This window comes from Bos grunniens, chromosome 2 (genome assembly GCF_055505025.1).
Source record: "Bos grunniens cultivar Pamir isolate PY7600 chromosome 2, Bosgru_T2T1.0, whole genome shotgun sequence".
NCBI classification, from domain to species: Eukaryota; Metazoa; Chordata; class Mammalia; order Artiodactyla; family Bovidae; genus Bos; species Bos grunniens.
Genome location: NC_141166.1, coordinates 7,672,627 through 7,696,126, shown reverse-complemented (window position 1 = coordinate 7,696,126; position 23,500 = coordinate 7,672,627). Strand labels below are relative to the sequence as shown.

At 53.1% G+C, this 23,500-nt stretch overlaps 1 protein-coding gene and 1 long non-coding RNA gene across 6 annotated transcripts; one reads left to right on the top strand and one right to left on the bottom strand.

Moving 5' to 3' along the window:
- LOC147377370 (uncharacterized) lies at positions 1-9,057 on the bottom strand. Of its 3 annotated transcripts, none has more exons than XR_015137421.1 (4): positions 8,918-9,057; positions 7,110-7,158; positions 6,708-6,828; positions 1-393 (listed from the first exon to the last, which is right to left on the bottom strand). It is a non-coding gene; the product is annotated as an uncharacterized LOC147377370 (long non-coding RNA). The 3 variants fall into 3 exon arrangements; XR_015137424.1 differs by lacking the exon at positions 1-393 and adding an exon at positions 2,734-3,369; XR_015137420.1 differs by lacking the exon at positions 1-393 and adding an exon at positions 3,383-4,418.
- On the top strand, positions 394-23,500 carry E2F2 (E2F transcription factor 2). Of its 3 annotated transcripts, XM_086328180.1 has the most exons (7): positions 394-1,111; positions 6,370-6,475; positions 8,847-9,066; positions 9,640-9,799; positions 11,445-11,558; positions 13,367-13,559; positions 20,253-23,500. In XM_086328180.1, the coding sequence occupies exons 1-7, from the start codon at positions 860-862 to the stop codon at positions 20,519-20,521; spliced, it is 1,314 nt and encodes a 437-aa protein (XP_086184306.1). In that variant the 5' UTR covers positions 394-859; the 3' UTR covers positions 20,522-23,500. The 3 variants fall into 3 exon arrangements, with proteins under 3 accessions (XP_086184306.1, XP_086184317.1, XP_086184325.1); XM_086328191.1 differs by lacking the exons at positions 13,367-13,559; positions 20,253-23,500 and adding an exon at positions 11,862-12,866; XM_086328199.1 differs by lacking the exon at positions 6,370-6,475 and having other exon boundaries at positions 948-1,111.

Below are 23,500 nucleotides of genomic sequence, written 5' to 3'. Positions count from 1 at the left end.
TATAAATACCTCTACGTTAGCGTTAGCTGAGCTATAATGCAAACTAACAAAAGGCTGGCAGCTCGGGCAATGTACCCCTGGGTTTGGGTTCAGGCCAGAGACTCCACGCCAAAAGATCCCCTCCACCCCCTGGGTATTCGGACCCAGTCCTCAGGGCGTGGTTGCCTCTGCTGTCTGGGAACCACCCTCCGGGTCTGTTTCTCGGGCTGCCAGAGCGGGAGGGTACCGGGCGACAGCAGGTACGGCGGCCCCTTTAAGCATCAAGCTTGTGTTGCAATCACTACCTCGAGGGACTGGTCCTTCCGGGGGGTGGAGCCTGTGCCTGTAGCAGCGACCAATCGGAGCCCGGCATTTTCCGCGGGAGATCCGAATTTCGCGGCACGCAGTTTCGCGCTAAAAAAAAAAAAAAAAAAAAAAGGTGGGGGGGAAGCAGCAGAGAAAGACTCAGGGACTTCAGACCGAGGCGAGAGGGAGTCGGTGCGATCGGTCCCCCTCCCCCATCTGAGTGCGTCGCTGTTTCTGCCGAGCCCGTGGGCATCCCAGAGACCCCCTCCCCGGAGCCCGCCGGACCCCAGGGGCTGAAGCCTTCGGGGGCGCGGGGCCCTCGCCGGTCGCCAGCGCCCCAGGGGCGGGGCAGCCCCTGGCCCTGCCGCAGCCGCCGCCGCCGGCGGCGCCGGGCGATCTCCAAGCGGCGATCTCCAAGCGCTGCCCGGCTCGGCTGCGGGCCAGGAGAGGAGGGTCCGGCCCTGCCTGGCCTCCGCGCCATGCCGCGGGCGGTGTGAGCCGCCGCGGGCTCCGAAGCCCGCAGGTGCCGGCGGGCGCGCCAGGCCTGGCTGGGAAGGGGGGCGCTGCGCTCGCCATGCTGCGGGGGCCTCGGGCCCTGGCTCCGGCAGCCGGGCCACCCCCAAAGGGGCTGCCCGCGATGAGCCCCACGGAGCTGTGGTCGCCGGGCCTCAGCAGCCCCCAGCTCTGCCCGACCACCACCACCTACTACACCCAGCTGTACCCGCAGACTGTGCCTCCCGCTGCGGCGCCCGGCACCTGCCTCGACGCCACCCCCCACGGACCGGAGGGTCAAGCTGTGCGATGCGTGCCGGCTGGCCGGCTGCCGGTAATGCTGGGGACCCCAACCTACCCACCCACACCCAACGCTTAGCTCTCTGCTTTTACGGGTGTGGGAAAGGCGGGAGGGGCGCCTGGGACCTAGTCTAAGTGAGTCTGGGGAGGCAGAGGGGTTGCTTTCAGCTTCCAGAACAACCCATTGCCCCAGTATCTAAGGAGAAGAGTCTTTCCTTTTCAGACTTGGGATGAAATGAGCTTATCTACTGGAGTGGAATAGAAAGAACACTGGAACAGGAGTGTGGAGACCTAATCCACGCACCGTGCGACCTTGGGGAAATCTCTGGAATCAGTTTGCTGTGATTCATTCATTCATTGTTTGGTTCAGAAACCAGTACTTGGCACCTGCTATTGTCCAAGCACAGAGCTGAGCCTGGGGATACCGTGGGGGCTTTAAAACAGGAGGAGGTCTCTCAGATCCAGCTGGGCTGAGACTCAATTTACCATCCAGCCAACTCTTTCCCAATTATCTGCACTGGGTACCACCCCCACCCCCCACCCCCAGGCCCAGTCTTCTGTCCCAGCCAGCCAGTGGCAGGTGCAAGGTTGGGGCAGCCCTCTGAGGTTCCTTTGCAGATGGAGTGTTCCTTTCTCAAACCCCCAGGCCTGTTGCCAGGGAGGGCCCAAAGTGTGGTGGCACCAGGCACAGGGTGTGTTTTGTGGGAGTGGAATTCCTGGAGCCCATGCAAAATGAAACAACTATAGGGTGGGGATAGAGTGGGAAGAGCCTTGGGGAGTGGGGGTGGTAGTTGGAGAGCCTGGTTTCTCATCCTGATTGCCACTAATTCACTGTGTGTCCTTGAACAAGTCAGCCCGAGTCTGGGCTTCATTTTCCTTGTCTTGAAAATCTGTGTGTGTGTGTGGAGGGGGTGGTAGCTGTGGGACTAATTCACCTCAGTTCTCTCCCAGCTCAAGATCCAGGGTTTTGGAAGCAGGATCCGGGAGGGAAGATGGTGGTGTTATAGGTTACTTTCTTGAGAGAGGTGAATCAAGTTCAACTACAGAAACATAACTCCCTCTGCCCCAGTGCCTCTGATCTAGAGGCACTGATCAGACCTGTGTCAGTCTGCAGGCTTAGGCTCCCAGGCTGCAGGCAGAGCCCCCACTTCCTGCTTCTGGAATCCTGCTTTGCTCATGATCAAGGCTTTAAACTTTCAGAGCCCCTTCTTGTACATTCTTTCCAATTAGGAGGAAGGAGGCAGGAGTACTTTTCCTATTTTTACAGGTCAAGCACTCAAGGATAACCAGGAATTTTGCATCTATCTCTTGATCAGTATTTTACAATCTAAAACAGTTTTGTACCCTAGGAAGTAGATGGTGTTAGCAGCTCTGTGTTGCAGGGGGAAACTGATGCTTGGAAAGGGGATGTAATCTGTCTGAAGTTATTAGGGAGATACAGTCTCTTCTCTGCTTGACTTTCTCCAGTACCGTCTGACTTAGGAGCTGGGTGCCCCCAGGGAGGGGCTCAGTGGCGGGCCCAGTCTCTCCTCTGGCCAGCTGCTTTCAGGCGACCCGGCAGAGTTTTAGTAACAGCTGTGGTTTTGAACCACTTGCCTCCCAGAGGAGCTGAGTGCATCTGTCTGCACCTCCCTCCTGGAGGGGCTCAGTGATCATAGCAAGAATGGCTCTTTTACTGAATGCCTCTCATGTGCCAGGCACTGCTTGGCACTCTTCACATTCATTATCTTGGTCAAGATGCCTGGGATGAGGCATCTCACAGATGAGGAAACGAAGCCCAGTGGTGAAGTCACTTGTCCAGGTCCTAAGCCAAGACGTGGGAGCATCTCTTTGCCTCAGGTCACCCTAAAGGCCTCCGGGGCCCAGAGTCCCCTCTCCCGTCATTCCCCGGCTGCCCGGTGTCCCAAAGCCTTGTGGGCAGGCCGCGGCCCCGTTTGCTCATTTTCACAGGGTGTGACCAGGAGCAGCTCCAACCCCAACCCTGGGTGTGGCCACTTGCTTTGTGGCCAGGCTGCAAAGTGCAGGGTGAGGCAGGATTTGTTGGGGAGCTGCTGTTTAAAGGGACCTTAGGCACTGCTCAGAGATGGCAAAACAAGATCAGTGGCAGAAAGAAGGCAGGCACCTGGGTCTCCTCGCTCCCTGGCTAGAGCTCTTTCCACCACCTGTGGGTTGATCTGGCTCCAGCCAGGCACATGGCCTCACTCGGGGTCACGCTGCCGGAGCCTGGGGAAAGGGTGGGATCCTGCAGACTTCTCCTTTGCTTTTCATTTCTCTGTATTTTCCAAATTTTCTCTGAGAATCAGGAAAGAAAACGAGCATTTTAATGAGCACCCCTACAAGGTGGGTCAGATGAGGAAATGTAGGCGTAGGGAGGCTAGCGGGGATCTGGAAGCAAAGCTCTCAGCTTCTTAACACCAGCTCCTATCCGCACTGTCTAACTTAGGACTTGGGACTCAGGAGAGACATGGCTCTACGCCCTGTGTGATTTTGGGCAAGTCACCTCCCCTCCTCTGAGCCTGGGTTACCTCACCTGTTGGGGGTGGTGTCTGGCATCACTGGCTAGGGCTGCCCGAGCCAGGAACTTTGTTCTTCTCCTGTGGGGTTGCCAGTGTGGACTGGAATCTTAACCAGGCCTTTAGGTTAAGTCAGAGGGGCTGCCTAAGAGGGTCAGGTTGGAGCCCAGCTGGCCTTTGCTCTGAGGTACATCCCCGATGCTTTTGAGCTCACCTCTGAGCCCTCCCCTTGCTGTTGCCCCTGGTTAGCGATCACAGCTCTGCGGTATGAGCAAGCCCTTTGCTGCCCTCTCACGGGATCCTCGATGACAGGGGATGAGCAGGCATCCCCATTCTGCCGGTGGAGCTCAGGAGGTCTGCCCAGATGGGGACACAAGTGGCTCTGGCTCCAAGGCCTGCGCTCAGCCTCTCCTCGGTCCTCATCCTCCTGGGCTTGTCCTCTGCCGCTTCTGTTCTCCCGGCTCAGGCGCATCCGTGCTGACTTTTCTCTGGGCAGTGCTCAAAGGTGTCAGCGAGACATACTCACAGTTTGCTGCTTATGGACCCTGAGAGTGCAGGATAAGGGTGAAGGGGAGGAAGAAAAGGGAAGGGACGTGTGTGTGTGTGTGTGTGTGTGTGTGTGTGTGTGTGAAGTAGTGATGGGGGTAGGTGAACACAGCCAGGTCTTGACTTGAATTTCAGTAGGTTCTTGGGCAATGTGTATGGAATGGAGCTGAGCAGTCTGGTCCATGGCTTTGGAGTCAGACAGACCTGGGTTCAAACTCTGGCTGTCCTGTCTGTGTGGCCTTGGGCACATGGCTTAATCTCTCTGAGTCTCCACTTCTCCTTCTGGAAGAGAGATTGCCATAATGAGTTAGGGCTAGTGAGCGTTTGATAGGCCCCGCACAGGCACTCCGTTCAAGGCCCTCCCCTCCTCGCTCTGCAGGTCATGTTCTGTGAACTCAGCAGAGGCTGGTTTCTTTGGGTGGGGGAGGCGAGTGGGAGTGGGGAGACTCTGGGCACCATCTCTGTCTCAGGTAGAACTCAGCCTGACTTCCCTTCCTCTCCTTACCCTGGACTCACCAGGTCTCAGTTTCTTCAGCTGTAAAATGGGGATTTGCCGTGTGGAAAAGATTCAGCGAGGTGATGAATGTTGGGACTTGGTCTAAGGCAGGTAGAAGGTCTCAGTGAATGATTAGGACTTTTTCTATAGACAAGATGGGACTAGAGCAGGTCACTGTCCCTCGAATCTAGCATCTTCCCAGCTGGGAGGTTAGAAAAGGAATATTCCAGAGAGACTTCAACAAGAGATTCGAATAAGCAAAGAGGTGTGGTGTTTGGATCATGTCCAGGTCTGGGTGGGGGTGGAGGAGAGGAGAATCTCCTCCAACCAAGTTCCTCAAACCAAGGAACGGGGCTCCTCAGAGCAGTCCAGGAAGACTTCCTGGAGGAGGCATGAGAAGGAGGAAGGGAGCTGACAGCAGCAAGAGCCATCATCACCTCCCACACCTGTCAGCCCAGCTGTGCTCAGCAGCGGTTAGAAGTCTCAGGCCTGTTGAGCATGACCTCACCACCAAAGGTTAAAATAGGCCTCTCTGTCTTAGCTAGGGTAGGGGTGTCTAGGTGACTGGGGGAAAGGGAGAGGAAGGAAATGGGTTTAGTGACCCCCAGAATAGTTTGTCAAAGAAGAAGCTGAGATTAGCCTGAACCCCTACTGAATGCTGAGCGCTTTACAAAGGTTATCTGTCTCCTTGAAGCTTTAGGACAGCCCCGGTGGTAGGTATCATCTACCTCATTTTACGAGGAGGAAACGGGCTCCTAAATGTGGAGCATTTCCCAAGTCACACAGCGAGCCTGTGAAGGAGTGGGGAGACCCAAGCCCATATCTCTGACCTGTGCCCCAGTGCCCCAACCCTGCCTCTGCCCAGCCCTCGCGAGGAGAGAGGCCCCTTCCGGGCCAGCACTGCTTCTGGGCGTAATTGAGGCCGGGCGGCAGTGGGGTGGAGAGGAGCAGATGGGTCTGTGGTTTGATTTCCCCAGCAGGTGTTTCCCAAGCTTGGCGGGAACAGGGAGGGGGGAGTAGGGGGGACCTCAGCTGCTTGTCCTTAAGACACAGGGGAAGGATTCATTGTCTGCCCCTCTCGGCAAAGAAAGAATGGCAAATAGAGTCTATTCAGGAGGCTCCCGGGGCCCTTGAGCTGGAGCCCAAACATGGGGGTGGGGGGATGTTTGCACTTCTTCCCCATGTGGGCACCTCCCTGGGGTGTGGCACTGAGCCAGGAAGTTCCCTGAGCCTGGGCGGATGCCCAGCCCCACCCTGATAAAGGGCCAGCTGTGAGGCTGTGATGGGCACTCGGTCTGCCTGGGCCAGCTGCTTCTGCAAGGGAGGAGGGGGGCTCTCCCCAGCCTGATGTGGGGTAGGCCCCACCCATTCCTTCCTCCCTGTATCATCCCGGGAGGGGGTGGAGAGACGGATGCAGAAGTGACCTTGGGGCTTCTTATTAAGGAACCCTGCATTAGAACCCACACTGGCTTTGGTAGCCTCGAGGGCCTGGGCCTCGGAAGATGGGAGTGTGGTGGGCCCCTCAGCAATAGGACTTCCTTCCCCTGAAAGCTTACTTTTCAAGTCACTGATATTTCCTTACCAGGTACAGTGATTTTTTTTCACCCAGGATTGGTGGTAAACTGAGGCAGGAGGCCTTAGGCTGCTGGCGGCCTTAGGGCTTTGGCCCCAGGTCGGGGAAAGGCTAAAGCAGGAATGCTTCTCAAACTCTGCCTCTCTCTCCTCTCTCTCCCCAAGGCCAAAAGGAAGCTGGACCTGGAGGGGATCGGGAGGCCCACGGTCCCTGAATTCCGGACTCCCAAGGGGAAGTGCATTAGAGTGGATGGCCTCCCCAGCCCCAAAAGTAAGATACCCACGCCGATGGGGTATTATCTAAGGGCAGGCTCGGAGAGAAGGTGGAGTGGGGAGGGCCAGAGGGCAGCAGCCCAGGCCAAGTCACTAGGAGTGATATTCGTAGCGCAGTTTCTGGTTTACAAAGCAGTGACCTGTACCTTCTTACTGGATCCTGGCAGGCAGGTTGATTATCCCCCTTTTGCTGATGAGGCAGCTGGAGACCCAGAGCTTCAGTGACTTACCCAAGGTCAAACTGCTAGTCAGTGGAGTCAGGGCCAGAAGCCAGTTTCTGCCTCTTGGTATTTTCAGTCAGTATTCTGGTTTGAGGGGTTTCCAAGGGTGTCTCAGCAGTAAAGAATCCACCTGCAATACAGGAGACGTGGGTTCAGTCCCTGGGTCAGGAAGATCTGGAGGAGGGCATGGCAACCTACTCCAGTATTCTTGCCTGGAGAATTCCAAGGACTGAGGAGCCTGGCAGGCTACAGTCCTTAGGGCTGCAAAGAGTCAGACACGACTGAGTGACTGAGCACCATCCTGGTTTGAAAGGGAGTTTAAGCAATTGTATTAACACTAATTTGGGGGAACTGAGACCTAATAAAAAAAGGTATGCGACTGGGTTGGAAGATGGAGGGTCTGGAACTTACAGGTCTGGGCAGGGCTCTGACATGAGTGGTCACTCCTTAGCCGTATCATCTGTAAAACAAGGCACAGCTAGATCAGGAATAGCAAGAGTTTCCTCTCAGTTGACTAGTAGAGGCTTCCCAGAGCTCTTCATTGAAGGATCCCAATCAATTAGTAATGTCTGTCTTGGATGCAAAAATTGACAAAGCTGTCTGTGTGCCAAATACTTGCTATCTATATATTCAGTTCAGTTCAGTTCAGTTGCTCAGTCGTGTCCGACTCTGCGACCCCATGAATCACAGCATGCCAGGCCTCCCTGTCCAACACCAACTCCCAGAGTTCACTCAGACTCATGTCCATCGAGTCGGTGATGTTATCCAGCCATCTCATCCTGCCCCCAATCCCTCTCAGCATCAGGGTCTTTTCCAATGAGTCAACTCTTCGCATGAGGTGGCCAAAGTACTGGAGTTTCAGCTTCAGCATCAGTCCTTCCAATGAACACCCAGGACTGATCTCCTTTAGGATGGACTGGTTGGATCTATATATTAAGGGGTTCTAAAGTCCCCTTCTAGAGGAATCTGAGACTCTCTAAAACTCATTTCCCAGAACTAGTTTAGCCACTAACTTGCTATATGACTTGCAAGTCACTAGATTGCAAAAGTCTTCTTGTGGTTTAAGACACTGCAGCTGAGGTGTGGTCTTGTGACATCGACCTCATTAAGAAAGGGACCTTTTTCGTGAACCTGCTGCATGTGACGTAACAGGACTGATTCCTCTCAGATAATCACTGGGTGACACATAGAAAGAAAAGGCAAGTCTACACTTATACAGTGCTGGATGTCAATTATATTTCAAAAATGAAAAAAAAAAGCAAGTCTATAAACATGTTCTTGTCATTTTCTTCCTACCCTAATTCCAAATTCCTGACATAACTGGTAGGATTGGGCAGTTGCTGGGAAGGGTTAGGTTTAGGGTTAGGCACCCCACTCCAGTACTCCTGACTGGAAAATCCCATGGACGGAGGAGCCTGGTAGGCTGCAGTCCATGGGGTCGCTAGGAGTCGGACATGACTGAGCGATTTCACTTTCACTTTTCACTTTCATGCATTGGAGAAGGAAATGGCAACTGACTCCAGTGTTCTTGCCTGGAGAATCCCAGGCACGGGGGAGCCTGGTGGGCTGCCGTCTCTGGGATCGCACAGAGTCGGACACGACTGAAGCGACTTAGCAGCAGCAGGAAGGGAGACTTCTGGAGCCAGGCTGCCTGGATTTAAGTGCCAACTTGGCCACTTTCTAGTTGAGGGAGTTGAGCAAATCACTTTCTGTCTGTGCCTCAATATTCTCATCTGTGAAATGGGGATGCTTCCACATCAAACCTACAGGGTGTTGTAAAGATTAAATTTGTTGTATATGGGAAGTGCCTAGAACAGTGGCCTACACACAGTAAGCACTTGCTGTTGGTGTTGGTGGTTGTGTGGCTGCCCTGAGCTTTGGTGGAAAGGTGTGAACCAAGAGTTAGAATAATTGGTTTCCAGCCCTGATAACGCCTTCATGATTGTGAAACCTGAAGCAAGTCACTTTGCCTCTCTAGTTTATCAGATTCCCTGTTTGAACAATGGTGGTGAATGACCACCCTCCCAGTACTCTGTAAACTGGGAAGTGGGTGCTCATGTGAAGGGTGGGACTTAGTGGCTTCAGGTCAATGGAGGAAGGTCCCCAGGGCTCCTCTCTGAGCAGTGACTGAGCCCCTTTCCTTCTCAGCCCCCAAGTCCCCCGGAGAAAAGACTCGCTATGACACATCGCTGGGGCTGCTCACCAAGAAATTCATTTACCTCCTGAGTGAGTCTGAGGATGGGGTTCTGGATCTGAACTGGGCTGCCGAAGTGCTGGACGTGCAGAAGCGGCGCATCTACGACATCACCAACGTGCTGGAGGGCATCCAGCTCATCCGCAAGAAGGCCAAGAACAACATCCAGTGGGTGTGAGTGCCTGGGCCTGGGGCAGGAGGCTCCAATGAGTGCACGTGCAGTGGGCGGGGCCCGGGCAACAGCCGCATGTTGCTTATGTGGGAGGCGGGCCTGAGAGCAACATCCAATGGGCACACGAGCTGGCTGGGGAAATCCCAGGGCAACATCCAATGAGCTTACATGCTGGGGGTGGAGCCAATGTATTTAAGAAGGGGATGGACGAGCAGGTGTCTATGCTAGAATAAAATGAGGAGAGCATGGCGGGGGCAGAGAGTGATATCCAGGGCATGTAGAGGCTAAGAGCACCCCAGATCTTTTTGAGCAAGGGGTCCCAATATTGCCTTCTTCTAACTTAGGACAGTCCTCTGCGATACTGAGCAGTTTCAATCCCTGGAAGTTCCCTGGGAGCTAGGCAGGACCACTAATCTTTACAAGCCAAGGGGCACCTTCATAGACCCTGTGAACAGCCTCTTCCTGGAGTTTCGCCTGCACCGCCTGTGCAGCTTTGCACAGCAGCCCTGGGGCGGGGGTCCCTGGATGGAGACCTAGACTGACACTGTTGGGTGGGGTGGCTGTTCTGTCCCCAGGGGCAGGGGACTGTTTGAAGACCCCACGCGGCCTGGGAAGCAGCAGCAGCTGGGGCAGGAGCTGAAGGAGCTGATGAACATGGAGCAGGCCCTGGACCAGCTCATCCACAGCTGCTCTCTGAACTTCAAGCACCTGACGGAGGACAAGGCCAACAAGAGATATCCTCCTTGGTTGGGAAGAAGAGGTCTGGGGGCAGGGGGCCTGTGGCATGCTCGTAACCACCCAGAGTTGATGCAGAACCTCTCTGGAGGGGCCCATCCACCCCAGGTGTCTGGCGTATCACCGAAGAAAGACGTCCTTGGTGGTTTTTCCTCTTGGGTCTATTGAAGTTACTTTCTCATGATAAAAAAAAGACAAGTATGTTTCCATAAATCTGGAAAATGGAGAAAACATATAGAGAAAAGTAAATGCAGTGTGTGCCTACTGCACACAGCGTTTTAATATATCCTACTTTTCTCCACTTGGCTTCCCTGGTGGCTCAGATGGTAAAGGGTCTGTCTGCAATGCATGAGACCCGGGTTCGATCCCTGGGTCAGGAAGATCCCCTGGAGAAGGAAATGGCAACCCACTCCAGTACTCTTGCCTAGAAAATCCCATGGACGAAGGAGCCGAGTAGGCTACAGCCCATGGGGTCACAAAGAGTTGGACATGACTGAGCGACTTCACTTTCACTTTTTTTTTCCTCCACTTAGTGTATTACCATAGGTGGTTTTGGAGAAGGCAATGGCACCCCACTCCAGTACTCTTGCCTGGAAAATCCCATGGACGGAGGAGCCTGGTAGGCTGCAGTCCTTGGGATCTCTAGGAGTCAGACATGACTGAGCGACTTCACTTTCACTTTCCACTTTCATGCACTGGAGAAGGAAATGGCAACCCACTCCAGTGTTCTTGCCTGGAGAGTCCCAGGGACGGGGAGCCTGGTGGGCTGCCGTCTGTGGGGTCGCACAGAGTCGGACACGACTGAAGCGACTCAGCACAGCACAGCATAGGTGGTTTTTATGTTATATGTCCTTCCTAATTATTTTGGTTGATTCACTTGAAATTGGTATTGGACCATTTTTTAAGCTATAAAAAACAGCAGTTTCATATGGTTTAACCTCATATTTTAAATGGTTTGAGAATGTCCTGCTCAGCCTACTGTGGTTTGTTGACAAGGCCTAGAACGGGCTTTGGGATCAGCTCTAGATTTCTGCGTCTGTAAAGCAACATTGTGATAAATATAGATAGAACCTTTTCCTGAGTTTTTTTTACTTATTTCCCTGGGTTAGATTCCTAGGATTGAGTCAATGAGGTCAGAGAACATAAATTTTGCAATGGCTTTACATACACTTTCCCCAAATGGTTTAACCATCTAATTGGCATTTGGATCTGACCTTATATTTTTGGAAGGATGGGAGGCATTGTGAGAAATATAAAGAAGTAAGACAGAGCTTATAATCTAGCTTAACAGTTGAAGACTTTATGTAAAAAGCTGATATAAGGCAGCATTATTTATATTTTTTGACCACTCCACGTGGCAAGTGGGATCTTAGTTCCCTGACCAGGGATCGAACCCATACCCTCTGCATTTGAAGTGCAGTCTTAACCACTGGACTGCCAGGGAAATCCCTAAGGCAGGTTTTTAAAAAATGATTTATACCCCTATTTCTCAAGGGATTCAAATGTAGCTTATGATATTAAAATAACAGGTTATAGTTTGGATATGGCTAGAGGTTTTGAGAGGTGGGTTTAGATCCCTTCTGGGCAGGCTGGGAATTTGAATTTTGAGCCAACAGTCACTTCTCTTGACTCCCCTGCCCCTACACTGGCCTACGTGACGTACCAGGACATCCGTGCTGTGGGCAACTTTAAGGAGCAGACGGTGATTGCGGTCAAGGCCCCTCCGCAGACGAGACTGGAGGTGCCTGACAGGAGTGAGGTGAGAGGGGAAGCGTTTGGTGGAGGGCAGGGCCAGGGACATTCCAGGCAGCCCTGCGGGTTCTGTCCCCGGCACTGCCCAGGCCCAGGCTTCCCAGGGCCATGCTGGTGGCCACGGCAAGACTGATGGTCTCTGAGCTGGAGCGAAAGAGGCAGAAGCTGGCATGGGCATCAGGCACCGGCCTGAGAAATCTCTCTGTTTCCAGTCTCTCTCCACCTCCCACCAGCCCTGAGTTCCTGTGCGCCCACACACAGCGCTGTCGGTACTCACAATAATCCTTCCGTGTTAACCGTGCTCTCCTAGGTTGAAGGCCAGCATTCTTTACACACCTTATGGGACCGTCTGAGCTCTGACCCCTCCAGCCTCCTCTCCGTGCTGCTCCTGACCTGTCTTTACTTCGGCCACACTGACCTGCTTGCAGTTCCCACACCATGCTAAGCTCAACCCCAGTACCAGACCTTCTGACATGCTGTTCCCTCCAGCCGAAATGCTCTTCCCTCTCTCGGCCTCATTATGTCTATTTGGGTTTCAGTTGCAGCACACGGGCTCTCTAGTTGTGGCACCGACCCCAGAGTGCGTGGGCTTGGCAGTTGCAGCACGTGAGCTCTAGGGCACAGGGGCTTAGTTGCCCTGCGGCACGTGGGCTCTTAGTTCCCCAACCAGGTTCCTTGAACCCTCGTTCCCTGCACTGGAAAGCAGATTCTTAACCACTGGACCGCCAGGGAAGTCCCTCTCTGCCTGGTTTACTGCTCTTCATCCTACATGTCGAAACGTGAACGTCACCTCCTCAGGAAGCCTTCCTTGATTACTCCCCAGCTTCATACCCACCTGTCCTCCATCACATTTAACCTCCGTTGGCCAGGATGTATCAGTGATTACATAATTATGTGCTGCTTCCTCTATTAGAGGGTAACCTCCACAAAACCATGTTCCACCCCTGTTGTACTCCCAACCCAGAGTCCAATAAGGGCTCAGGACATAATCTGTTTAGCAGAAAAGCATTAAGATTAATAAGGGCCCTGGCTTCGCTTTGAAGAATCTCAGGACTTAGTGGGAAAAAGAGCCAGCCAAGCAAGCAGTGAGGCTGTCATTTGCTTTGAGGGCCTGGGGGAAGGAGAGTTGGAGGAAGGGCCCACAGGTGATGACAGGTAAACTGAGTCCTAAAGAGTGAATAGGGTCTTTGCCAGGAGAAGTAGGGGCAGGCAGAGGGGCTGCCTGGGCGCAGGCGCAGACACCCGAACGCCATCGGGAGCAGCACCTGTGTTATGGGTTGTGGCTTACGTTGGTTGAGGCACACAGGAAGCAAGGGCGGGAAGGCCAAGTATCAGTCTCTCGGTTATAAATAACAGAAAACCACGTCCAACCTGCTTCAGTGAGGGGCACCCAGGGGAACCAAGTGATGGGTTCAGGGGAAGATTTGGGGATTGCAGGTAAGGCTGGATTCAGGTGCTCAAACTGGGACTTCAAGTTGGCTTCACGCTCTCCATTCTCACTCTGCCATACTCTAGGCCAGCTCTCCACTTGCAGTGGCAAAGACAGCTTTTATGATAGCAGTTCAGGCCTGAGAGTAGGGGAGGAGTGGTTTCTCTAAGGAAAATCAAAGCTTTCTCCCTAAAAGAAGGGATGGGGGAGGTCTTGGGCCCAGACAGATGTCTGCCACAGGCCACATGGAACAGGCCCAGTGCCCAGCTCAGGGGCTGCACGCTCGCATGGACTTTGAGAGCCTCATGTGTCCGTCCACACACGCTGAGCCACAAGTAAGTGCCCTGGTGCCCAGACCCATGACCTGGCTTCTCTCCCTTCTGCAGGAGAACCTGCAGATACATCTGAAGAGCACACAGGGGCCCATCGAGGTTTACCTGTGCCCAGAAGAGGTGCAGGAGCCCCACAGTCCTGCCAAGGAGCCCCTCCCCTCCACTTCCGCCCTCAGCCCCAGCCCTGACTCCACCCAGCTCAACAGCAACAGCGACCCTGGGATCACGGAACCCACGGCATCCTCAGGTGAGACAAGGGACAGGAGATGGGGAGGGGCACCGGCCTTCAAGTCTTCCTCTTCCGTATCAGCATTTGTGGGATACCTACCTTCTACCCACATGTGTGCATTGCACGTTACACTTTATAAAGCACACACACATTCCTTGTCTCAACGGGAAGACTGATGCTGCTCTGGGCAGAGGAGGGCCTGTGTTCAAATCCCAGCTCTTCCACTTACCAGCCGTATGATCTTGGACAAGTTACTTAACCTTTCTTTGTCTTAATCTCCTCATCTGTAAATTGGGCATAGTAATTAATAGGATCTACTTCACAGGTTGTGAAAATCGAATGAGTTAATAAATATAAGGAAGGCCGGGACTTTGCTGGTGGTCCAGTGGTTAAGACATCAAGCTTCCAATGCGGGGGACACAGGTTTGAATCCTGGTTGGGGGACTTGAGGTCCTGCATACTGCAAGGTGCAGCCAAAAAATCTGTATACAGGTAGAGCATTCAGAACAATGCCTGGCGATAACTGCAATATTATTATTAATAGCAATAATAATTACCTCTTATTATCAATATGGTGGTGTCTGCCGTTAGTCCTGCTACTTCTGTAACAACCAATAGCAAAGCTCCTTGACACTCAATCAGCCCTTGGTAAATGGAAACTGTAGGTTTTCCGAGAAAGGCGAGACAATGGACTCAGTTGCTGTGGCGCGCGGGGTTAGTTGCTCTGTGGCATGTAGGATCTTCCCAGACCAGGGATTGAACTCTCCTGCATTGGCAGGTGGATTCTTAGCCACCAGACCACCAGGGAAGTTCTTAACACTTTCTTAGGAGATAATAACGAAGGTTTTTTGAACCACAACCATGTGTCAAGGACATCCATTATCACATAACTCCTCACATCAGTTCTTGAGGTGGCTTTTATTGTTCCCAGTTTAGAGATAAATAAACTGAAACAGAGCTGATGTGACCTGCCCAAGGCCTCCCAGCTGGAAGACAGTGGAGCTGTATCTTGAACCTTGGTCTCCACACTCATAGCCCAGGAATCTCTCCACCAGGCACAGAACAAATCAAGGAAGGACGGTGGCTGGGAGGTGGGTGGTACAGCTAAAAGCTGTCTATGCCTGGCAGGAGGTAGAACGAGGATGTTGCCAAGAAGTAAGGAAGTGGGAGAGTCCCTGAGGGCTTCCTGGGGAGACTGGGAGTCGGGTAGGAGTAGAAATGGGAGCCTCTGCAAGGCCCGTCCCTCCGAATGGATTTTGCCCTTTTTGTTTTCTTAGCAACAGAATTTCCCTAAATAGAACCCTGGTGTTTAAACAAATGCAGAGCTAGAACTGGTCTGGTGGAAAAGGCTTTTTTTTCTTTTTGTGGCCGTGTGGCTTGTGAGATCTTAGTTCCCTGACCAGGGATTGAACCCAGACCATGAGAGTGAAAGTTCTGAGTCCTCACCACTTAACTGCCAGGGAATCCCCTGGAAGAGGCTTTTTGTGTGTGTGTCGTGGATGGGAGCACGTATCAACAGAACACAGATTGGATTCCATTTCTTTAACTCAAGGGTTAACAAAACTATTGCCTGCAGACCAAATCTGACCTGTTTTTATGTGACCCATAAGCTGAGAATGGTTTTCATAGTTTTAAAGAGTTGAGGGTTTGGGGTAGGGCAAGTGATGTGTGTGTGGCAGAGACCATACATGTCCTGCAAAGCCTAAGATACTATCTGGCCCCTTTATAGAAGTTTGTTGACCCCTGTTTTAACTCAACGCTTCATCTTATACACAAATAAACTGAAGCCCAGAGAGGGCAAGTGACTTTCCTATGGTCACACAGCAAGATAGCAGCAGGGCTTAGACCAGAGCCCAGACTGCCAGTTCTTCTCTAGTGATCTCTGCTGTGTCCTGGCCTGGTCCGGGGACCAGGGCTCTCCCTACATCAGCCATCTGTCCCTCTGGGCACCTCCCAGTGCCTATCTCCCAGTCCAGACCAGTGCCCCACCCTGTTTTCCCTCCTCCTCCGATGCTCTGCTTTTTCACTCCGCTGTCAACATACGCATGGCTCTCCAGAGTTAGAACCTTCAGTTTTCATCTGAGACCTTGGGCAGGGGTGGTGGACCTGAGTGCAGAAACCAGGGTGAGGCTTTCAGCTCACTTGGACAAGCAAGAGCCTGAGGCCCCAAAGGACTAGAGGTTTACAGAAGAGCTGATGGAGGGGCCGGCTCTCTGCCAGGGCCTGTGCCCTTGCTGCCCCCTCCGCCCTTGTCACATGGCCTCTTAGCGATGTCCCTGCTGAAAAGAGGAGAAGTTTTCCAGAAGGTGTACACACACACGTGCGCACATGCTCCATGTCCTGGCTTGAAGCAGGGTCATCCTGCGGTCCAAGGGCCAGGTCCAAAGAGGAAGTCACTGCAGTCTTGGGACCCAGGTTCCCATCCTGGGAAGGGATGGTTTCCCAGTTCTGGAACCACCAGGGAAATGGGACCTTGTTTCCTTCACCTGTAACGGGAGGGTTGGAACTGGGGTCACTGAACATCCCTCCAGGCTGTGACATTCTGACTTAAACCTGCATGTGGCTGAGGGTGCCTGAGCTGAAGTTGGGAGGCTTGGGTCTGAGTCTGTGCTTCCCTTTCTATGACAGGGTGACTGTGGGAGAGCTGTTTTAACTCCTCTGAGCCTCTGTTTCTACATTTCTAAAACAGAGACGCTAAAACTCCCTTATGATGTTTGGGTGCATTTCAGGCGAGGATACAGCATAAATGTGACTTTTTAAAAGTTTATGTGAACTAAACACCTACTGTGTATGGGTTTGGAGATATTTAAGTGGATACAAGCCATTCAGGGTGCAGTGGAGGCACAGATGTTACAAAGAGCAGTTCTCTTCTGGATGTAATAAACAGCGAGAGAGACAAAGAGGGAGAGAGAGAGAGGAAATGGATAGATGGATGGATGGATGGGTGGGTGGATGGATGAGAGGAGTTTGACCTGGGGTCGAACCTCTCACATGTGACAGCTCAGTTACTGCTTCCACAGCTCAGGGAGGTGGCTCCTTATTTTTCTGGGTGGGAAAACCAAGGTGCCGGGTCCTGTAGCCGGTGAGAGGGGCTAGAGTCTGAGCTTCCAGTCTTTTCCTCGCTCCTAAGCCAGGCCTCTTAACACCTGCAGGCCTCTGCAGTGTGCTAAACAAACTCTTTTTTTATTTTTCATGCAAATACTACATTTGATTGGCTTCTTTGCGCTTCAATTTCCTCATCTGTAAATAGACATCATAACAGTACCTCCCCTGGGGCTGCCTGAGTGTCTGAGGAGGTGCAGCAGGCCTCTCCTTGAGAGGAGAGCTGGGTCTGCTAAGCCCTTGGTGGTGGTGGTTTAGTCACTCAGTCATGTGCAACTCTTTGGGACCCCGTGGACTGCAGCCCGCCAGTCTCCTCTGTCCATGGACTTCTCTAGGCAAGAATACTGGAGTGGATTGCCATTTCCTCCCCCTGGGGGCTCTTCCTGACCCAGGGATTGAACCTGCATCTCCTGCATTGACAGTTGGATTCTCTACCACTGAGCCACCTGGGGAGCACGCCCTCGGTAATCGGGATCTATTTTATTTTTCAGAAGGGCAGCCTGCAGACCAGCTGTTTTTTAGCTTCACTTATCATTTAAGCCTCTCAACAACCAGAGGCAGGTATCATCATTCCCATTTTAGGGGCGAAGAAACAGAGGCCTGTGAATGCTGTTATTTACCCACACAGTTATACAGCTAGCTTGAGGTTTGTGTGTGTGTGTTGTTTGTTTTTTTGTAATTCTAGGGATTTGTCATGAATTTTATTTTATTTTCCTTCCACCCATTTTAAAAAATATTCATTTGGCTGCATCAGGCATTAGTTGAGGCATGCAGGATCTCCGTTGCATCATACGAGATCTTTCACTGCAGCACACAGGCTCAGTAGTTGCTGTGTGTGGGCTTAATTGCCCCCCGGCATGTGGGATCTTTGTTCCCCAACCAGGGGTCAAACCTGCAGCCCCTGCCTTGCAAGGCAGATTCCTAACCGCTGGGCCATCCAGGAAGTTGCCTAGCTCGGAGGTTGATCAGGCAGTCTGGCACATCAGCATGGTTGTATTTTCAAAACAATGCTTGGTTGGTAAGGTAAGGACCGATTCGGGTGGTGAGATTCTGGGTGTCAGGGTATATTTAGCAGGGGATTTCCAGTGCCCTGCTCCACATGCCTGTGTAGGGAATCACCTCCTTACATCTAAGTGGAAATGAGCTGAGTATGCTGAAGAGGAGGTGATGGCTGGTGTGTCTGGAGAGGTGGGCGTAAGCTGTGGGAGGTAGGCCGGAGAGAGAACAGAAAGGGAGGCAGGGACCAGATTGTACAGAGCCTACTCAGTCCTGGTGGGAACTTGGATTTTATTCTTTTTTTTTTTTTTTTAACTTTTTGGTGGTACCACACAGCATATGGGATCTTAGTTCCCTGACCAGGGACTGAACCCAGACCCCGTGCTTTGGAAGCATGGATTCTTAACCACTGGACCACCAGGGAAGTCCCTCTAAGCCATTTTTAAGTCAGAGCATAGACTGAGGGCCAAGAGTTGAAGCAAGAAGACTGGTGAGGCGGCTCTGGCAGGGGCCTGAGTGAGAGACAGGGGGGTGAGCCCCAGACCACAGCAGCAGGACTGAAGAGCCAGTGGGCAGCTTGGAGGGTTGACTTGGTTGTGGAGATGACCAGACTTGCTGCCGGGTTAGATTCGGGAGAAATGGCAGGATTTCAGATAATTCTTGGGCCTTTTGGCCTAAGCCCAAACTAAGCAGCTGAAAGTAAAAGTCGCTCAGTCGTGTCTGACTCTTTGCGACCTCATGGACTATACAGTCCTCAGAATTCTCCAGGCCAGAATACCAGAATGGGTAGCCTTTTCCCTTCTCCAGGGGATCTTCCCAACCCAGGGATCAAACCCATGCCTCCTGCATGGCAGGCGGATTCTTTACCAACTGAGCTATCAGGGAAGCCCAACTAAGTGGGTGGGGGTTCACTGAATATCATGGGGGAAGACCGAGATTTGGGGAGTTGGACTATAAGGAAAGCTGAGTGCCAAAGAATTTATGCCTTTGAACTGTGGTGTTGAAGACTCTTGAGAGTCCCTTGACTGCTGCTGCTGCTGCTAAGTCACTTCAGTCGTGTCCGATTCTGTACGACCCCATAGAGGGCCGCCCATTAAGCTCCCCCATCCCTGGGATTCTCCAGGCAAGAACACTGGAGTGGGTTGCAAGATCCAACTGTCTATCCTAAAGTAAATCAGTCCTGAATATTCACTGGAATGACTGAAGATGAAACTGAAACTCCTATACTTTGGCCACCTAATGGGAAGAACTGACTCACTGGAAAAGACCCTGATGCTGGGAAAGATTGAAGGCGGGAGGAGAAGGGGACGACAAAGGATGAGGTGGTTGGATGGCATCACCGACTCAATGGACATGAGTTTAAATAAACTGCAGGAGTTAGTGATGGACAGGGAGGCCTGGCGTGCTGCAGTCCACGGGCTGCAAAGAGTCAGACATGACTGAGCAACTGAACTGAACTAAACCAGGAGTGTGGTTTTGACATGCTGAGCTCTGATATCGTTTAGACACCAAGTAGAGATGAAGCAGGAGCCCAGAGCCTGGCAGTGGGGGCCAGGCTGGAGGCGTCCACTTGGGAGCAGTAGGTCTGGAGACGGGTATAAAGCCATGGGCTGGCTGAGATTACCTGGGGAGGGGTGAAACCAAAGGAGAGAAGAATCAGAGGATGGAGCCTCTGGGCTTCAGGGTTTAGAAATTGGGAAGAGGAAAGGAGATCAAGAAGAAGCCAAAGTGGTAGGAAGAAAAGCAGGAGAATCTAGTACCTCTGAAGTCAAGGGAAGAACATGTTTCCAGAAGGTTGTGAATGACTGTGTGCAATTCTGCTGGAAGGTCAAATAGGATGAGGTCAGATAACTGACCGCTGGATTTAGCAACACAGAGGGCACTGGCTCAGTGGCGTGGTGGGGACAGACCCCAGGTTGGAGTGGGCTGAAGCATGAACAGTGGTGGGGAAGTAGGGAGTGAACACAGGAAACTTTTTTTGGCCGCACCAGGTCTGAGATCTTTAGTTGCAACATGTACACTTAGTTGCGGCATGTAAGATCTAGTTCCCTGACCGGGGATTGAACCCCAGCACCCCGCATCAGGAGCACAGTATCTTAGACCCTGGACCACCAGGAAGGTCCCATGGGTAACTCTTGAGAAACTTCACTGGGAAAGGGAGCAGTATAATGGGCTGGTAACTGGAGAGAGTCATGAGGTCAGAGGAGGAATGCTCTTTAAAGATAAGAGTTATTAAAGGATGTCTGTGCGTCGACAGGAAAGACCTAGGAGAGTGAGAGGGGTTGATGATGCAGAAAAACAGAACAGTGAATGACTTCAGGGGTGCGGGCCTTGATGGTGAAAGTGGGGAGGGTTGGGGGCAGAAGCTGGGGGGGTGTGTGGAGACAGGAGAGGGGAGGGGACAGAGTGCGGGTGAAGGCGGGGGTTGCTGCTGGAGCTGCGGTGGGAAAGGGAGGTGTCCTGTGCCATCGGGCGAGGGCCAGGATAGGAGAGACGTGCAGGGTGCACAGCCGCCCAGGGAACTGGAGGCAGTTCTTGTTCCCAGAGGTCTGACTGGTGGCTTTGGGGGGACCGGGCATAACCCTGTCTGTCTGTCTGTCTGTCTGTCTGCAGAGCCAGCACTGACGTCCCCGCAGGTCCCGCCGCCACCCCCGCCGCCCCTTGTCCCCCTGGAGGCCACGGAGAACATGCTGGAGCTGCCGCACCCGCTGCTGCAGCAGACGGAGGACCAGTTCCTGTCCCCAACGCTGCCCTGCAGCTCCCCTCTGATCAGCTTCTCCCCGCCCTTAGACCAGGATGACTACCTGTGGGGCCTGGACGGCGGGGAGGGCATCAGCGACCTCTTTGACACCTACGATCTCGGGGACCTGCTGATTAACTGAATTGGCACTGCCTGCACCCCCACCCCACCCGGGGCAGCCCGGCCCGTTTCTACCTCCTCACAGGACGTGAGACATGAGGTGCTGCCCTCATGGAAGGGTTCCCCCCTCCCCTTTCCTTTCCTACCCACCTGCCAGTCGACACTGTTCTGGGGGAGGTGGAGGATACAGGGTAGGAGCCCAGCAAGGGTGGGACCCTGTCCTTCCTGGTGGAAGCCGGGCCTGGGAAGGCCTAGTAAGTCTCCTGATCTCTGACCTCTTGCCTGAAGGGCTCCAGAGGAGGGGACTGGGTCTAAGGAGAGGCCTGGTGACTGCCTTTTTGAGGGGCCACTATGACCCTGTTTATCGAGAAGCACTTAATGCCTTTGTATTTATTGCAGGTTGAGTTTTGTTTGTCTGCCCTCCCTGAGTTTTAGCAGGGAGGTGGTTCTAGTTTCTAGTAAGACTGCTCCTCAGACAGGCCCAGCGCCATCTGCTGTCCAAGGGCAGGCTGGGGCTTCCAGGGGCCCAGGCCAAATCCCCAACTGCCCCCAACACGGTGGGCTGGGCCCGAGGGCCTGTCCAGTCTTCTGGAACGCCAATTGCACTTCGGCCTCCTCACTCCAGCAAGAGGGAGCTGCTGGATTCCTGTTCTCTGTCCCAGAGCTGGGGTTCCCACAGGCTTAAGCCCAGAAGAGCTTCTGGGGAAACGGGCAGGAACATGGAAGCGGGGGATGTTGCTTTAGGCACCTTTGCTCTGTGGTTGCCTCTCACTGGGACGGGGGGCTGTTTAACACTGAAGACCTGGGAGGCAGAGGCAGCCTCACTGTAGACAAGGGTGAGATTAAAGGAAGAAACTGCCAGAAAGTACCTCTTGCCGTAGCTGCTGGTATGGCAGCTGCTGGTATGGGCCTCCCCGTCCCAGGAAGCATTTTTTTTTTTTTTTTTGCCCATTCGTTGAAGGGGATGATTCTTTAAGGACCTCCCCTTGCCCCCAGCTCTCACACAGACCCACCTAGGGACAGAAGTGACCATGGCTTGATGGCACATTGGTTCCTTTTGTCACAGGATGTTGAAAGGGTGACAGGGAAGGGTCTTCATTGCAGACCAGTCATTGGCAGCTAACCAATGGGGAGATGTGCTCAGATTACCTCTTCAGGCTTGGGGTCCTATTAATAAGCTGGTCTTTTGACCTCCTCCCCATCCCCCAGAGGCTGGACCATCCCACGTTGTCCATATAGCCCAGCTGGGTAGCAAGGAATCAGCTCTCCTCCCCACTCAACTCGGGGTGGGGGTGCTCTGGGTCGAAGCCAGGCTGTGCCTTCTGGAGAGAGGCAGCCCAGGGTGGTGGTGGTCTGAGACCCACTGCCCACCCTCAGGCAGCTAGGTTTCCTCAGGGGCTCAGCAGGACAGCACTTTTTTGTTTTTTAAGTTTGTAGCATTAAGTTGGTTTCAAATATGAAGTTGGCTCCGTGGGGTTGCTCCCGAGCTGACCTACTGGCATCTGAAGTTTGGAAAGTGGGCTTCTTTGGGGGTGGGGTCTGATGTGAGCTAATGCCCAGCTGGGGACAGTCAGGCCTTGTCATTGGCTCAGCTTCCTGGTCCTCAAGTCAGCACCCTCTCAGGAATGGTCCCAGCTGCCCCAGTCTATAACAGGGCTAATTGTTTGCCTTTTACAGAGGTGTGTTTCGTCTCCCCTCTCCTGATACTCACAGGGGTCTCAGCAAAAGGCAGTTTGGAAGCTTAACATGCCCAGGGCCAAGGGACTCCCCCTGGGCCCTTGGGTGGAGGAAAGAGGGTCATTCCTGGGACCTGGTTTGGAGCGTGTGGGGCTGGAGGTGGCATTGCTGTTGTGAGGTGGTTTAGCCACGTGCCATCTCTGAGGATGGAGACCTTTGCCTTCCAAGCCTGGGGTGCTGGCTGGAGCTTTCTCCTAGAATTAAATGAGAGAAAAAAGGAGAAGAGGCTGGCAGGACCCACCGGGAATGAATCTTATGGCGAAGTCCAGCCAGAATTGAAGCTCATTCCCCAAAAGCCTAGCCACAGGGCCAGACAGAGGGGCTGCCCCTTGGGCCCATGGCCTGTATCTAGAGCAGCTGCCCCTGCCCCTTCCCATCTCCACCCCTCCACACCCGGCCTGGCCCAGGGCCTGGACCACCCGGGCTAAGCTTCGGGTTCCATGCAGGAAACAAGTTTGTGCCTCTTTCTTGCCAGTGATGCCTGAAACCTCCCAAGTTCCATCAAGTGCATTAAAAAGCATTTTGAGTGGAATTCCCTTTAGGGGCCCAATAAACTTTAAAACCAGGGTAGAAGAAAAGCCAGTTTCTTTCTGAGGTACTTTATTTCTGCCAGGAAATTTCCCAGTCCCTCTGGCAGCACCCCCCCCCCCAGTCACTTGTGCCCCCAGGGGCATCTAAGGCGCAGGGGCTGCTGGGAACCCAGTAGCATTAAGTCGCCTGGTAGAGTTGTTCGGAGATTTGAAGATATTTCTTAAAACCAGCATAGCCTCCCTTCTCCACGGCCACACTGTGGTCTGAGCAGCGCGGCCACAGGGAAGAAGAGGAAGAAGGTGCAGCGCGTTCAAACTGGCTGTTGTGTGGTTTTGACTTCATTTCTCCTTTCCAGGTGTTCAGTCTCAGTTCTGTGCTGTGTTTAGTTCTTAGTGAAAGAGTTTGGGTGTTCCTGTGTCCGAGCATTGTGTGGCTTAAAGCATTTGAAATGAAAGCCTTCTGGGGTTGTTTGCAAGCAGCTTTCTGGTTCTCGTCACTGTGTCCTGAAGTCCCTGCCTCATCCTTGGGGCCCTCGATGAGCAGAAACCTGGCCAGCCTGCTGGCTCCTGGGTGGAGCCTTGGACGGGACACCAGTGTCTAGAGGGAACCTAGTCCCTGTGCTGGGATTCCATGCGGGTCACTTACCTCCAGCCTGGTTTCTGGTCCTGCCTTGACGAGCACCGTGTAAAACCTCCTCATATTGTGATGATTGGGCATTAAATGACAAACCTCA

Excerpts from the sequence above, each read along its gene's own strand:
- E2F2 (XM_086328180.1), top strand. The coding sequence starts at position 860 with ATGCTGCGGGGGCCTCGGGCCCTGGCTCCGGCAGCCGGGCCACCCCCA. Across the intron at positions 9,800-11,444 it reads AGGACAAGGCCAACAAGAGA|CTGGCCTACGTGACGTACCA; the intron begins TATCCTCCTTGG and ends CCTGCCCCTACA. Across the intron at positions 13,560-20,252 it reads GGAACCCACGGCATCCTCAG|AGCCAGCACTGACGTCCCCG; the intron begins GTGAGACAAGGG and ends GTCTGTCTGCAG.